The 17,714-nt window shown below is 42.9% G+C and overlaps 1 protein-coding gene across 1 annotated transcript in view; it reads right to left on the bottom strand.

Annotated features, from left to right (window-relative positions):
* Positions 1–11,361: 11,361 nt before the first annotated feature.
* CASP10 (caspase 10) overlaps positions 11,362–17,714 on the bottom strand; it is a 33,435-nt gene continuing 27,082 nt past the window's right edge. Inside the window, exon 8 of the mRNA XM_041737649.1 lies at positions 11,362–17,106. Coding sequence (XP_041593583.1) covers positions 16,953–17,106 — 154 coding nt within the window. The 3' untranslated portion in view covers positions 11,362–16,952. The remainder of the gene's footprint in view (positions 17,107–17,714) is intronic.

Genomic DNA, 17,714 nt, shown 5'->3' with positions numbered 1-17,714 from the left:
CCAGCAACAGGGGACTTTCACCTTTGCCCTGGCAGGCAGACATCAGCCTTCAGTTGGCTAACCCAACTCTCCTCATTACCAACTTGCATAAAGGTATACTCCAACTAAATTTGGACTTTCTCTTTTTCAACTCCTCTTGCCTGAAACAATAGTGTGACTAAGCTATCATTAATTTGGAGTATGTCATTTCTTTATGGGCTTATTAAGAGATACTATCTTTTATGCTCTATTGGCTTATAAAACTCCCACAGTGAACCTGTGTTAAATGAACTATTGGCAAAGACAACATCAGTCTCTGAGCATTAATTTGTCCCCAAAACAAAACATGGGAACAATGTACTTGGTGGAAAAAGTAAGACTCTAGGTTTGGAAAAGAAAAAAGTAAGTGAAAAAAAAAACTGCCTAAAAATCAAAATGATTTAAGCTGTACATTGATGACTTTTGTGCATCTTTGGTATTTATAGAATATTTTAAAAAAAGAATATTTCAATGAAAAGTTCCATTTTAAAAAGCCAACATGATTCATTTCTAGTCTCCTGGTTCTCTGTTTTTGCTCCTAGGCCTTGCTAGCTATTTTCATAAAGATAGAGAAGGGGATTCTGACAAAGAAAAGAAATTAGATGCATTGAAAAGACTCTAAATAGTTAAGAATCTGATGAAAAAAGTCAAAGGCTTTCAATATTTAAGTGGAGACTAGAAATAACTGACACTTTTTCAACTAAATTCATTCTTTCATTAAAAAATCATGTCACACCATTCTTCTTATTTAGTTTATGTTGTTTTTGTGTTTCCATTCAGAGGCTAGAATGTGCCCTGAATGAGATGTGGGTGACCATTTAGCATTTATTTGTTTTCTTCATTTCCTTACCTCTATTCTCCCTCATTTCACCATTCACTTCTTTTTTTTTCAACTGAGATATAATTGACTTATAATATTACATTAGTTTTAGATGTACAATAGTGATTCAATATCTGCATATTTTGTGAAATGATCACAATAAGTCTAGTTAACGTCACTGTTCACTTCATGATAGACATGCCTTACAAAGTAGTTCATTAATTTTTTTGTGTTTTTTTTAAAGATTTTATTTATTTATTCATGAGAGACACAAAGAGAGAGGCAGAGACCCAGGCAGAGGGAGAAGCAGGCTCCATCCAGGGAATCTGATGCAAGACTCTATCCCAGGACCCGGGGATCACAACCTGAGCCAAAGGCAGACACTCAACCACTGAGCCACCCAGGTGCCCCAGAAGTTCATCAGTTGTTTTTGGTATTTTTGGTACGTGAAAAAGCTTGGGAGTTGCCAGGGCCCATCAGTGTAATTTAGGCTAATTGTAAACAGGCATTTCTCCCTTTCCACCCAGGGGCTCACTGAATTCCTTCATGTTGTCAAGTAATTAAAACTCGAGGTTATTTTGTCACGAGCGTCTTTATTTTACTTCAAATTGCTTATATTTATGAACCAAATGCGTCAGTTCAAAATAAAATTCAAAATGGCTGACTAACTCAGAAAAAAATCTGCCATTTTTGTCTGGGGCCTTTTGGCTACAGTATCTACATCTTCTCTGGCCCCCTTACCAAATAAGGTGGAGGGGGGTTCTCCCTCACTTTCCCTGGACCTCAGCTCCCCATCCATGTGCCTACCCCATGGCTGATGCTCCAATCAAACCAAACACAATCACTATTCCTGACTGAGAACTGTGTCCAGATTCCTGCCCCTTTCCCACCCACAGTAGACATTTAAATCTTAAGGACTTCATTCAAAATTCTGATCAGTAAAGGTTTCTTTTCTAATCATAAAAGTATATACACCACCATAGATGATTTTGAAAATGTTAAAAAAATTAAAAATATAAAGTTCAGCAACCACCCCTTTACCCATAGGTATCAATTTTGTGTAGATGTGTAGATGTGAAATCTAGTGGGTCATAACGAGTATAGAGTTTCTGGTCAACTTCCTTCCTGAATTTCACCGCCCCCGCCCCCCCCCCCCCCACCAGCACCTCACCCCCACTCCATCTCCCTTTCCTCTGTTCTCTTTGAAAGGCTTGCCCTGAGCAGAGTCCATTCTGCAAGTTTCATCCTTCCCTTCTCACATGCTAGGTCCCCATCTGTTTGACTGGATTACAGACAATTTCTGAATGGAATTATTGTGTTAACTTGCTGCCCTCTGGTGAGTTTATTAAAGCATTACTCACAAACACTGAAATTTACTCTGACAATGACCACTAACAGGAGATACCTGTGGTTTTTGGGTATAATTCTCCCTCCAAGGAATAGAACCTCTGACTTCAAATTTGTTTTTGGCCTGCACAACAGAAAAATATCTGGAAAATTCCCCAATATTTGGAAACTTAAGTAACGTATTTCTAAATAATCCATGGGTTAATAAAGAAATCAAAAAGAAATTAGGTAGTATTTCTAAATTGAATTAAAATGAAAACAAAATGTATCAAAATTTGTGGGATCCCCTAAAGCAGTACTGAGGGAGAAATTTATAGCACCAAATGTATATAAAAAGCATGGGTGGGGAAAAATAGCAGGGCAGGATGAAAAGGGGCAGATGGAGTATCTTGGAGGTGATTTGTTCACTATCTTGGCTGAGGTAATCTCACAAACATAGATATATACGTTAAAATTTATCAAATAATACACTTCAAGTATGTGCTATTTGTTATCAATACATCTTAGTAAAACTGTTTTATTTTTTTTTAAGATTTTATTTATTTATTCATGAGAGACACACAGAGAGAGAGAAGTAGAGACACAGGCAGAGGAAGAAGCAGGCCCCATGCAGGGAGCCCAACGCGGGACTCGATCCCGGGACTCCAGGATCACGCCCTGGGCTGAAGTCAGGTGCTAACCCGCTGAGCCACCCAGGGATCCCCAAGTAAAACCATTTTAAATAGACATGTGGCAGGGAGGGCACCTGGATGGCTCAGTTGCTTGAGCACCTGAGTCTTGATTTCAGTTCAGGTCATGATCTCAGGGTCAATGGATGGAGCCCTTGGTGCAGAGTCTGTTTGAGATTCTCTCTCCTTTTCCCTTTGCCCCTCCCCCTGCTCTCTCTCCCCCCTCCCTCTCTCTCTGTCCCTCTCTCTCTCTCTCTCAAATAAATAAAATCTTTTTAAAAAATTGAGGTGTCTGGGTAGCTCAGTTTAGGTTTTGGTTCAGGTCATGATCCCAGGATCAAGCCCCAAGTTGGGCTCCCTGCTCAGTGGGGAGTCTGTTCTCGCTCTACCCCTTTCCCTTGCTCATGCTCTCTCTCTCTCTCTCAAATAAATAAAATCTTAAAAAAAAAAAAAAAAGCCAAACATGTGGATAGTGGCTACAATATTAGCCAGTGCAGATAGAAAGCATCACTAAAAGAAAACCAAAGGAATAGGTAATTAACAAGCTAGTAAAATCGGGATTCAGAACCTGACTCTGCCTCTTGCTGAGGATCCGCATACCTCCCTTTACTTCGCTCAGCCTCAATCTTTGCATGGGGCAATAGGAATATTAGGACTGGAATATTAGGACTGCTGGATGAGGTGGAGGGCAGTGGGGGGCGGTGTGCAGAGTGGTGTGCGTGGTGTTTGCATGTATTGCAGCGCAGATAGCAGGTGCTCCAGGTGCGCTGATCCCTCCGGCCTCTGGCACCCCTCAGGCCAGAGCCGCTTTCCCCCGAAACTGTCCAGCCGAGGAGGGCAGGCAGCACAGGGCGGATAACCAGCCACGGATCAGACCTGACACCATGTGCCTGGGACTGTGCGACTCACCCTCTTCCAAACCTGTGCCCAGGCCCTGCCCCTCCCTCCAGGAATCTCCCACCAGGGTTTCACATCTGCTTACAGGACACCTGGTTCTTACCACCGGCACAGACAATTGCCATTTATCAATTATTTTTGTTTCTTTGGAAAATAGCCCCCTCCCTGGAAAAGCTCAGCCATACTTACAGAAACAAAATAAGAAGCAAGAGATTATCTTTGTGTTTATGCATTAAAGCGCTGATGAAATCAATAAATAAAAGCCTCTTCCATGACCTCTCCCAATACTGACTTGAGAGAGATCAGACTATTACCTTAATTCTTTCAATCTACTTTTTTGCTTATAAAGCCTACAAAGCCATCATGACTCTTGCTCCGACGGTTACTGGTTGCGTGACCTTGGGCAAGTCACTTCCCAGCTTGGCGCTTCAGCATCCTTATTCACTGAGTGCAGGTATTAATAATTCCTTTGAGGAATTTGAGGGTTTTTGTGACAGTCAAATGAGTTAATACATGCAAAGACTTAGAACAGCTCCTGGTGTACAGGGTAAATGCCTAAGGAGCAGGAGTATGCACATACACCACCTATGCTAGTTTGTTTGCAAAAGCAGGGTCAGGATACGATGCCAGGATGGATCTGCGCACTGGCTCTCAGCTCCAAATCCACTCCTACCACCTGCTGGATGACACTGTAGCTACACCCTATGGAAATGGCTCCTTCACCAGCTGGTACAGTTTCGCGTTTTGTTCCTAGAGGACACTGGAGAGACAGCACAAGGCAGAGAAGAGGAAGGGCTTCTCTTCCAAGTTCAGGGCTCTATTAATCCTGCTTCTAAGGCACAGCTGCCAGCAGCTTGCAGAAGACCTAGTGGTGCTCACACCCCAGAGGGCTTTGTCAGTGTGCCGGCAGGAAGCCTCCTGCCCCCCAGCCGTTGGCAGACTGCTGATGGGCCCTGACCCGTGACACTGCAGTGAACTTCTCCACCATCAGTGGGTACAGCCGCATCTTCAACCAGTTCTGACTCCCAACCTTGGAGGGATGGGGAGGAGCCTTCCAAATGTCTTCCACAGATACTCTCCCTCGGCCCTAAAGGTATTTTACTTCTAGTAAGTAACTTTCTTTGACTAGTTAATAATTCTTCCTATTAAACTTTCCATTTCAGATTGCAGGTGTGGTTTCCGTCTCTGACTGGATCCTAACTGAATATCTATATCAACATATATATATATGGCCTACAGTCCGCTTTCCCTTTCGTTATCAAGATACACTGGGCATCTTTTTCGTCTTCCCAAACATAATTTGTTTATCTTTTAATGTGGTTTTTGTGTCTTTGATTACACAGATTTACATTTTTTTAAAAGATCTTATTTATTTATTCATGGGAGACAGAGAGGGAGAGGCAGAGACACAGGCAGAGGGAGAGACAGGCTCCTCGCAGGGAGCCGGAAGCAGGACTCGATCCTGGGACTCCAGGATTATAACCTGAGCCGAAGGTAGACACTCAACCGCTGAGCCACCCAGGTGTCCCAAGATCTACATTTTTATGTAGTCAAGACAGTGGTCCATCTTTTCCTTTGTGACTTCTATCTTCTATGTGTTGCCAAAAAGTACCTTTCTTCTCTCCCCAACCAGATTATAATTCCCTGGAGGGCAAGGACATTTTTTTTGCATCCAGAAGTTTTCTAGCCACCTGATACCCAGCAGAACGAGTACCTGTCGGTTGATGATGTCGCTGATGAGAAAGCTGAATGAGAGCTAGCACATTTCTAGTGCAACAAAGCAACAGATGTAAAACTTGGGGCTAAGAATAAAGAAGGGATGTTGCCCCAATTTTCATGGATGAATGTGTTTGTGTTTTGCTTACTAAGCAATTCTGGAAGAGCACTGTTTTGGGGTGTAGGAAGCAAAGGATGGGTAAGATCTGGTTCCTACCCTCATGAAGTCTGCAATCCCTAAATGCCTGTCACAAGGGGGTTAGTTAGATCACTGCTGATACATCCCTCCACTGGAGCCCTGCAGCCATGAAAAGTCTCAAGGAGACCTATGTGTTTGGATACAGAATAGACTCTGAGATATATTAAATTTAAAAAAAAAACCAAATGCGGAACAGTGTGCTAGCATTCGGGAAGGAGGAAATGAGAAAAAGACACAGACACCAATGTGTTTATATAAGAATAAAATAACTCTGAAGGATACTCAAAATAGGGCAGCCCTGGTGGTGCAGCGTCACCTGCGGCCCCGAGTGTGATCCTGGAGACCCGGGATGGAGTCCCATGTTGGCCGCCCTGCGTGGAGGCTGCTTCTCCCTCTGCCTGTGTCTATGCATCTCTCTCTCTGTGTCTCTCATGAATAAATAAATAAAATCTTTTTTTAAAAAAAGGGGGATACTCAAAATACTAGAAACAATAATTACCTCTGGGAGCACCCGTCTGGCTCAGTTGGAAGAGCATGCGACTCTGATCTTGGCACTGTGAGATGGAGCCCCACATTAGGTATAAGATTACTTAAATAAATAAAATTTAATAACAAAAACAATAATTACCTCTGTGGAAAGAATGGGGGGGTTGGGGGGTAGGGATCAGGGTGAAATTTACTTTTCCCTGTGTACCTTTTTATACCACTTAAATGATTTCCCAGATGCTTGGATTATATTCCCAAATAAAGAAAATAGGGATTCTTAAAAAAATGAAATGAGATAGACACATATATACACGAAATGAAAGCATGAGCAATAAGAGGGAAGAAGGGTGACAAATTCAGAATTCTAAACTCCATGGTTCCAGAATGGAAAGATGATGCTGGGGGGGGCGTCTGCTCCCAGGGGTCATGGCTGGTAGGTAGACCGAGGAGCAAGCTGCCCTGCCTGTGCAGGGTCGGGGCACCTGGGCGAAGGCAGGCCTAGGAGAGGAAGTTGTTGAGACCTGTCTGCTCAGGTCCCCGCATGTGTTCTCTGACTGCCACTGAATTCACTTCCTTGTCCTTCCCAGAAATCATAGCCTCCGACTGAACACAGAGCAAAAACAGGAGCACCTGGCTAGATGGACTTGTCACATCCCAGACCTATGGATGCAGAGCCAGGAGCCTGAGGAGGTTGGACCTGCTTTCAGTTACTGGCAGAATGAATCATCTTTCTTGTAAGTCATAGAACTATTTTAATATTTTATCAGGATATTTAACTTAGGCCAAGCCCAGTTTTTACAGGCCTGAAACTATTGATAAAGGGGCACTTGGGTGACTCAGTCAGTTAAGCGTCTGCCTTCGGCTCAGATCCTGATCCCGGGTCCTGGGATGGAACCTCACACTGGGCTCCCTGCTCAGCAGGGTGTCTGCTTCTCCCTCTGCCCCTCCCCCCTGCTCATGTGCGTGCTCTCTTGCTCACTCTTTCACTCTCAAATAAATAAATAAAATCTTTAGAAAAAAAATTCCTTTAAATTAAAAAACCTATTGATAAAATTGGCTTCCCCTTGACATTTCAGGGTGATAACTCAAGCAGAGTGGGCAGGCTCCCATTTCCAAGACCCAAAATGGGGTGCAAACTACTGAAATAGGCCTGCCTGCCCAGGTGGCTCAGTGGTTTAGCGCCTGCCTTCAGCCCAAGGTGTGATCCTGGAGACCCAGGATCAAGTCCCACATCAGGCTCCCTGCATGGAGCCTGCTTCTCCCTCTGCCTGTGTCTCTGCCTCTCTCTCTCTCTCTCTCTCTCTCTGTGTCTCTCATGAATAAATAAATAAAATCTTTTTTAAAAAAAATAGGCTTGCCTTCTGTGTCTCAGGAAATGTTTTCACAAGAGCAATGCGGTACAGACAGGAAGGACAGGCCCCTGGATGTGGCGGTCAGGCAAATAGAATTCAAGTTTGGTTCTTCCCATTTTCTAGTAGTGTGATCTTGTTTATTATTCAGCTTCTCTGAGCCTTGACTTTCTGATCCATAAAATGGGCACAACTACACCTCTCTGTCATTCTCACAGAGTAGAGGGACAAGGATGCCTTCAAGTGGTAAAATAAGCAGAAATGTAGGATAATCAGATGTAGTACTGAGCTTCTGATTGTGCATTCTGGGAATGGAAAAATGTCAGCAGCAATTGGGATAGGAATGGGGTCACAGATGAAGAAGTTGGGTCTGTGTTTCAACCTGATTCATGAGAACAGGTTTGGGGATACTCAGAGGCATCACAAATGGGTTTCCCATCTGCAGGCTTGCTTCCTGATCCAGACTAGAAACAACTCTACAAAGTGAGCCCAACGCCCCTTATCCCTGTCTTGGTAACAAGGTTATATCACCGCCACAGAAATAACTACCACCAAAAATACAAACAGGTACAGGGTGGAAAAAACTTCTCCCAACCAAGAGGGCAAAGCCACCCTGTGTACCTGGCCAAATATTCACAGTGCGACAAGCTGAGAGAGCAGCCTGTCTGGTGGCCAAATTACATTAATCAGCACTGACCACGCAAAAAGATTTTAGAAGAAAGAAGACCCACAGATCCCGCACCCTGCTGAAGAAATAAACATGACCAGTGCAGCTGAAGCTCCTACATCATTCCCCCTCTTTCCCCAAATCCCAGCTCCATCTCAGGTAACACCCAAAATCTATCCCCCAGTGCATTTTGTTGTATTTGTGCAACATGGATATGAACGCACAAGCAACCTACAGGACTTTTATGTTGGTTTTTAACATTGTGTAAATTATATTGCACTTGCTCTTTTTATTTGTTCAGAATTTTTCCTTTTTTTTAAGACTTTTCATTTATCCTTGTAATAGTTTAAAGTGAATAGTTCAGTAGCATTTAGTACATTCAATGTAACAATGTTCCCATTCACCACTACCCAGTTTTAGTAAGCATCCTCTTGCAGTGCATGTGGACGACCGACCCATACAAAATTGCTGATATCTGTTTCTGACCTAGAAAATGGCATTTTCCTATGGCTCAACCTAACAATCCCAGTTCACTTCCTTTCACTGTTTGGTAGTATTCCTTTATGTGACTATATCCCAATTCATCTAACCTCCTATCGATGGATATTTAGATTGCTTTAATTGTTTCACACACACACACACACACACACACACACACACACTGCTGCTCTGAAAATGCTCCTCCTCATCTCCCGATGCATGTACAAGAGTTTCTTTTGGGGCAGAGACCCAGAAACGGAATTGCTAGTTCATACTGTGTGGACATATTCAATGTTTATAGATATCGCCAAGTTGCCCTCTAAGATGATTGTATTGATTTACACTTCTCTGAGCAGCGTAAGAGACGTCCCATTGCTCCATGTCCTCACCCATACTTGCTACTGATAGGTTTTTAAATGTCGGTGTGATGAGTGTGAAATGGTAACTCATAGTGGCTTTAGTTTTGCAATTCTCTGATTCTTCAGCAGATAATGTTCCCATTTGTTTACTGCTCATTTGTATTCCCTTTCTTTTTACCAGTGGTTCGTATTTTTTTTTTTTTTGCCCATCCAACTGGACTGTTTGATGATTTCATAAATTGTAGGGTATATATATTTATGTACATTTATATAAATTTATATAGCCCTTGTCAGTTATATGGTATGTGGGCACATACCATTCCCCAGTTTGTAGCTTGCTCTTTAGTTTTTCAATGTTGTTTTTGATGTTTTTAAATTGTTTAATGGAGGAGGGGTGTTTCTACTTAAATTCACAAGTGACACATCTGTAGGGGATTAGTAAAGAAAAAGGAGAGTCTATCCAAGAAATAGCTCTAACCTCTTAGTTTGAGATCATAGAAAATTCTTTCACAAAATTCTGGGCTTAAGGTACACTGATCCAACTCTGTGTGACATTTTTCATGTTCTTTTGCATATGTTAGGGCTTTGGGTAATCTAGAAAGAGTGAGGGGCGGGAAGAGAAAGTCACAGGCTGTGGCCCAGAGGCAGATACTCTACACACCATAAAAATGATAAATCCCAAACCATTTATCTTTCAAGTCATTCCAAAGCAACAGTAGGAGAGGAGATGAGTTTGTTGGGATTTTTAGTTCTACATATAAGTTATGGGCCTCAGATTTCACTGTGGCCCAGGCCCTGCAAATGTTGGATAAGGCTAAGCATGGGAGGATGAGATAGGATATGGGGTTAAGAGGGGTGGAGGGTTGTTGTCAGCATCCAGGCAGATCTCTTCTGATCCATCTGAATCCCCCTCTGCCCACCCAGACTCCATCCCCATCCTCCAGCCACTTTGGCTAGCTTGCCAGATTGTAGGGGGTTTTGCTTGTAAAGATTCACACTTGTGTGTGAGGGGAAGCACCGGGAAGTTTAAGTTCTCCCACCTGTGGCCACTCTTAGCTGAGGGGAGGGGTGAGGGAGGATGGAAGCTCAGCTTTCTTATTCCCTGTCGAGTGGAGAACTCAAGAGGTCAACTCCGCTCTAACGCGCCCACCCTCCAGACCAGGCCCCCTTCCCCAGCCGCTTCCCAGCACCTACAGGCTCCTCCAGAGAGCAGCTCCCCAACAGATCACCTGCACGTGAGTCCTCTCTGGGTCTGACTCGGGAACGGGTGACAGGAGATCTGCATTCAGGGCTTTCAGGTCGGTTTTAGTGTTTGTTTTGAAGGAGGAGAAATTGCAGCATGTTTTGTGTGCTGAGAGTGGTGTCCTCATAGGAGGGCAGGATGGGACCAGCCTGCACAAGAGGAAAGGCGGCTCTTGGGATAAGCACAGACCGGATGGTGCGCCCACTGTTGACAGGACAGAAAGCAGTAAATAGGGTTAGGGTGCAGGTGGCTCAGGAGACTCAGTGGTGGAAGGTGGAAATCTTTCCTGATTTCTTCCCTTAGTGAAGCCAGTGAGACCATCAACTTAAAGTGAGGAGAGTGGAGGATGATAATAGAGGTCTGCAGAGTTAAAAAAAAAAAGTGTAAAATAGACTGAGAAAGCAGAAGGTGACATAACCGGGAAATGTTACAGGATTCTGAGAACCATGAAAGCCTATTTGAAGTTTATGGTTATTGGTTTTAAATGAGACCGGTCTGCAACACTGTGTATTTGTACACCAGCCTCCACCAGGAATTCTAGGACAAACGTGGGGGTAAGTAGGCATATGGGTGTCCAACCAGAGCTTGGACTCTGCCCCAAGAGGAGGACTGAGGGGAAAGGCAAGGGTGTCAAGGGTTAGGTGCAGAGAGTGAGTTGAGTTTAATGATAGGTGGACTCCAGCTGGATAAAGAGGGAGGGAAGAAGTGAGAGGTGGTGTTGACATTGCAAAGATGGCTGACTGGGTCAATGGACGATTGACACTTCAGTGGCACTGAAGGCTGTAGGGGGCAGAGTCCTAGAGAAAGTGAGATGGAATGGCAGGAGGCAGCTGTCAGAGAGAGGCACGTCTGAAACTGAGATGTGGGTGGAGGTACAGACGTTGGTAATGACAGAGGTCACTGGATGCAACACGTGGAGGACGTGGTGGTTAGGCTGATGTAAAGGTGGTGGGAAAAGCTCAGGGACAAATGTAGAGTGAAAAAATGGGAAAGTGTATGCCAAAATGGAATCATAAATTAATTCACTTTCTTCTTTGTTCTTCTGTTTCCTAAATATTCCACAATGTGCATATATTACTATGTAACCAGAGATCCAAGATCTTGCACAAAGGTTAAAAGGAAAAAAAAAATCCTTTTATTTATTGGTCAATTACTATTATTTACAACTACCCAGTCCACAAAGCTCATAAAGTTATTCTCATAAAGTTATTGTTTAATGGAGGAGTTTGTTTAATAAACAAACTTTATTCTCATAAAGTTATTCTCAGGAATTTTCAGGCATCTTCCAGAATCATTTAAAATGAGACCAAATGAGACACGCAAGTTTCACATGTACACACTTGTTTCAAGAAACACTTACTTTAAAACACATATATATTTGTATTTGCTGTATTTGCATTTGTATTAAGAAATCCTTGGGGCACCTGGGATGGCCCCAAGGCATCAGTGGTTGAGCGGTTTGCCTTTGGCTCAGGTCATGATCCCAGGTCCTGGGATCGAGTCCCACATCAGGCTCCCTGCAAGGAGCCTCCTCCCTCTACCTCTGACTCTGCCTCTCTCTCTGTCTCTCATGAAAAAATAAATAAAATCTTTTAAAAGAAATTCTGAAATTATCTCTGGGGTGCAGAGGTGGGACGATCGAGCATTTGATGGACAGAAATGCAGGCAAGATCTGAATACCTTTTTGTATTTTCTTCTCTTTGAGCAATGTAAAGAGATTACCTGTACAAAAATAGTGTTAAAAAAGTAAAAATTCATACAATTTAAAATTTGTAATAGAAAAATCCTCTTTTAAAACTTCATATATGCAAAACTTACATCACAAAATACTTGTTTACGGACGCCTGGGTGGCTCAGCAGTTGAGCATCTGCCTTTGACTCAGGTCATGATGCTGGGTCCTGGGATCGAGTCCCACATCGGGTTCCCCACAGGGAGTCTGCTTCTCCCTCTGCCTGTTTCTTTGCCTCTCTCTCTCATGAATAAATAAATAAAATATTTTTTTAAAAAATGGTTGTTTACATAGGCAAATCAGTCTTTAAACAAGGAATTTCCCTGGTACTTTTTTTAAAGATTTTATTTATTTATTCATGAGAGACACAGAGAGAGAGAGAGAGAGAGAGAGAGAGGCAGAGACACAAGCACGCTCCATGCAGGGAGCCTGACATGGGACTCGATCCTGGGTCTCCAGGATCACACCCTGGGCTGAAGGCAGTGCTAAACTGATGAGCCACCTGGGCTGCCCTCCCCTAGTACTTTTTAAAAAGGGATCCATTTTCAGAAATGTAGCTGCTGTTTAAAGATACAAATTAGTGCTACCACAAATGTGAGATTCTTAACACATAGTTAAAAGCAAACTGCAGGCTTCTGAGGAAAGCCAGACCCTACCAGAAAGAAAGTTAAATAACTTGTCATAGGCAACAGGTGCTTCCCTGGACGACAGCTACAATTGTTTCGTATGGCTCCAGAGTTTAGAATGAGGGGCCATGGGTTTCAGTAAGAGCTAAGCAGGTTCAAATCACAACAGGGAAAGGGACAATTAAAGCTGTCTCACAGTGAAATCAGGTGGCCAAGACTGCAAAGCAGGAGATATACAGGATTGCAAATCCTCCACTAACAGCTACTGAACTTTAGTGAGTCAGCTGACATTCTGAAGGCTGGATCATGGGTTCTCTAGGGTCCTTCCAAGCTCCAAATCCATGACCTTTGGCGAGTGTGAGTTCCCTCAATGGAGAGTTAAGCAAGGGTTGAGTGATGGTGGACTAGAAGTCTGTCATGGCTTAAGAGGATGGACTGAAACAAGTTTCAAATAGATTAACCACTGGTACCTGACAACAGATCTGAGGACCTCAGGCCATGAACCCTAATCCATGCTACATTAAAAAGTTCAATATAAAGGTCATCACTTCTTGGAGCACTTGGGTGGCTCAGTAGTTGACCGTCTGCCTTCAGCTCAGATGGTGATCCCAGGATCCTGGGATGGAGTCCCACATTGGGCTCCCCGCAGGGAGCCTCATTCTCCCTCTGCCTATGTCTCTGTGTGTCTCTCATGAATAAATAAATAAAATCTTTAAAAAAAAAAAAAAAAGTTCATTCCTTCTTGTGGGCACCAGGATAGGAGCATAAAAGTTGTTTGGCAGTACTCAAATATGAAATGATCATGCAAACGAGCGAGGACCCACCTCCATTAATGTTTAAGATTATCACTAAAAAAGAATTAAAGCATTTCAGACTAAAGGTGGAGGACTCACAGACCCTGAGAATAAATCCATAAGTATCCAAGGACCCAACAACTCTAGGTTAAGAGTTGACTAAATCAATTTGAGTTGACTTGACTAAATCACTCAGAGTATCTGACCTGGAAGATGTGATGACACAGTTCTGGCTCAAAAGTCATCTACAAAATGAGGTAAACTTCTCTTTTGGTCTACCTCTGTGGAGACCTGTGATCATTGATAAAGGGCTGCAGTTCAGTAGCACTCCATTCTGATTGATCAGCAACCACATTGTGCCAGCTGCTTGTATGTTTGCATTACCTGAGCACTGGCTCTAAGAGGAACCCTGGTAATATCAAAACTGCCCACTAGCGTGGTAAGGCCTTGCGGCAGAGGCCAATAGGATCTGTGGTGACTATTATGTCTAATAATAATCGCCACCAGTAATATCATCATAACTGCTAACATTTGCACAGTATACTTTAAAAAATTTCCATGCCCTCATTTTGTTTGGCAGAAACCAAACTTTTGAGGGGAAAAAAAAAAAAACAGAAAAGAAACAATTAACTACAGCTCTTGTAGGTTGAGCAAAACTAGGCAAAATATATAGAAACCTCACTCAGTCCACACATTTCTTTCATAAATGTCTGGACAGACAATGGCTGTAGCCACCCGCCAAATAGCTGTGATCAAACCACCTCCTGTGTTTCACTCAAAATTTTCATACACACACACACACACACACACACACACACACAGAGAGAGAGAGAGACAAGGGACACACATTTACACACTTCATTTAAGAGAAATGACTGAATGCTGGGTGTACTCCTGGTGTCCACACAGGCCCATGACTTATAGTCATCAATGTCCAGTGACTCTTAAAGTGCTTGCCGGAGAACCCTGAAAAGAAAGCTCGTGGCAAGTTCCCTGATTCTAGAATTTACCCTTGCACAAGCACCAAATTCCCGTACAACAGAAGTGTGAAACAGACCACAGGACCAGGACTTAAACATCAAACCCCAAATGCTGCTGATGAAGGAGGGTTCCTTAGCAATGTTTTGTCCAGCAGGATTTAGAGCCAAGAGCCAGCCTGCTGCTGCTGGGAACACTGTGGATCAGTCAGGGAAGCAGCAGCCTTTCACTCACAGGACATCAGTGGGAATTTCTAGGATTGATTTGTGGCCAAAATTCAGCTGGAATTAGATGCAAAGGAACTCAAACTCTACAATTTCCATTTTGGTTAGTGCCAGAGGCATCTGCCACTAAATCTAACAATTTCCATTTTGGTTAGTGCCACTTTTAGGCATCTGCTACTTAAAAGTGTATTACAGTATGATATATATCTTACATTCCCTTAAATCCTTACCTTAAATAGGTAATATTTTCCTACTTTATAGATAGGCTCAAGAAACAACCTTCTTGATTTAATGTCTCAGAGTAAGGGAGTCACAGGCAAAAAGGAAACCCTAGGCCTCTACCTCCAGATTATTTGCTCTTTGCTTTATACTACGTCATCCTTCACTTGCAGAGAAGCACTATGAAATGGCCAAAGGTGATCTGTGATATTTAATTGGACAAAGACTGTAATCACGAGCTGTTAGCTTTGATTTGTATAAACAATGGTTTTGGAAGATCACCCTGACATTCAATTCCATGTAACTACTATATTTAAAAAAAAAAAAAAAAAACTTCTGAATATTTCTCATAGCAAATATACCACAAATTAATTTAACTTTCACATTAATAATTACAAAATCAGGCATCACTGAGAGTTATTTTTCTTCATTCCCTAGATCTTTCACGAGCATCAGCATATACAAGGAAATGTTCCTAAACCCCTGTTATGTCCTCTGACATTCCGGTTTACTCAAGTGGGAAATAAAATCCTGTAAACAATAACTGTCTGGAGGACTGCAGCAAATCAGTTTGCCTCCAGACTGGCCCAGACTCTTGGGAGAATGTAGTGGCCCATGTGGCCTCAGCCTTGTCCCCACCCACTGCCAAATACAATGACCCCTTCCTCTGAAACATCAGTGTTCACCTCTTCTCTGTCCCCAGCATGTGACTGGTCACTCCTGGGGGAAAAGCCCCCCACCCACAAGCTCTGCAATGTGCCCCTCATCCTGTGGGCAGGGTGGGGGTGGTCCATCCCCGCCCTGGCCCCCACCCTACCCCTGCTGTTGTTTGTGCCTTTGAAGAGTGTTAAATTATGGAAGCCCCTCAGGACCCTCCTTGTCCCCCAGGACCTCTTATTTATACTAAAGTTCCCTGTTTTCAAAAAAAAAAAAATTCTGCATCTATAAATTAAGGCTTTAAGTTCAGGACTTTCAACATCCCTCTTTCAGGAACTGAAAAAAATTCCTCTTGAAATTGAAAAAAATAGTAAGTTCACATAAATAAAGATATTCAAAACCTTAATGTAAAAAGTATCAAGGCTTCCATATCGAACCACACCCTCTAAGGCACAGCCCAATAACCATCTGATTAAGGACTGAATAACATTCCCTGTGAACAGCTTCAGACTCTGGCTGCCTCTCTCCTCAATCCTTTGGGCCAGAGGAGCAAGTGTGTTGGGGCAACAAGGCAGGGGCTGTTGACCACTGTCAGCACAGTGCAACCACCAAGAGAACCCTTGGCCAAGAGAGACATGCTATACGGTGCAGATTGAATCCTGATTCGAGCCTCATGTGCAGCCAGCACTACCCATCTGTGTTTCCTTTTCAGATGAAGGAAACAAGATATTTCCTCCTCTGCTTTAGTTGGTTTGACATGGGTGTTCCGTCATCGGCATCTGAAAGGTTCTGACCGACACAGGATTTAACCTCAGGTGGTAAAGTCTCTGCTCCCATAGTGGCTCAGTGCGTCTCTTTTCATACAGTCATCCTAGAGCAAGGATGTTCTCGGCCCAAGAGAAACAGTTCCTGCAGGAATATCTTCCTTACACTCAAGTGGTAAGTGCGTGTCGTATAGAGCAAATTCTCACCTAAGAAGATGTGCAGAAGAAAAGCCTTAGGAAGGGGAGAGCAGAAGTCAATGAACCATGCATGATCTCTATCATCATCCAATGTCCAAAGCAAAGTCGTGCAGAGGAGACACAGAATGACAACAAGGGGTGTTCATGTAGAAAAGAAACTGAAGCCCAGTTGAAGCTAAAAACAGTGGTTCTTAGAGCTCAAATTAATCTTAAAATGTACCTGCTTCCACCCTTTACTTCAGGGATGCACAAACCAAGACCAGTTGCATTTCTCAGGGTACACAACTCCAGCTAAGACGATAGTCCAAGGCTTCAATAAAGAAAGTGTTCTAACATTCAGACTTGTCAAAAAGAAGAAAGAAAAAGAATTTCCTGTGTCAGTAAATAGGGAATTTCCTATTGTTAGGAGGACAGACAGAGGCCAGCTCCCCATCTATCTCTGATTCCTATGACGGGCGGGAGAATGGAATGATGAACCAAGCTTCCTTTCAAGTCAAAGAGTCAAACTGTCTACTACAATAAAAGTTCTTTCTGTGGCACAGGGAATACTAGTTTCTTCCGTAGTGTGTACGCAGGTTGGGGCATTTGTTTCATAGTTCCTTGTTTGTCTGCTTGTTGACTCACATCATTGTTGACGGCAGTGAGGATGGATAAGATATCTTCATGTCTGCAGGCAGATAAGAAAAAAACATGTTCAATCAGGAGACAGAAAGCACATCATAGCAAGGAACCCTAAACCATGTGGCTTCTTCCCAGTTTAACAGGCCAAGATTCCCCCTGGAATTCTGCCAAATATAAAGAAATGCTTATGTCAAAATTAAAACAAGAGATGCAAAATCAAATGAAGCTGTTCAGTTCTATATTTAGCATTTAAGAACACTATCCCAGCCACATCTTGCATTTTAATTCTTTTTTTTCTTTTTGTTAAGCAATCTACACTGAATGTGGGGCTTGAACTCATGATCCTGAGATCAAGAGCTTCACACTTGGGGTGCCTGAGTGGCTTAATGGTTGAGCATCTGCCTTTGGCTCAGGTCATGATCCTGGGGTCCTGGGATCGAGTCCCACATCAGGTTTCCTGCAAGGAGCCTGCTTCTCCCTCTGCCTATGTCTCTGCCTTTCTCCCTGTGTCTCTCATGAATAAATAAATAATCTAAAAAATAAGTAAATTAAAAGAGTCTCATGCTCTTCTGACCTCACATATTGTATTCTAAGGCACTTGATCCACAAAGGATGTTTGCATTTAATTATTTTTTCAAGTTTCTCGTCCAAACT

Source organism: Vulpes lagopus, chromosome 22 (assembly GCF_018345385.1).
Source record: "Vulpes lagopus strain Blue_001 chromosome 22, ASM1834538v1, whole genome shotgun sequence".
NCBI lineage: Eukaryota > Metazoa > Chordata > Mammalia > Carnivora > Canidae > Vulpes > Vulpes lagopus.
The sequence above is the reverse complement of the archived record's forward strand: the minus strand, read 5'-3'. Positions and strand labels throughout refer to the sequence as shown.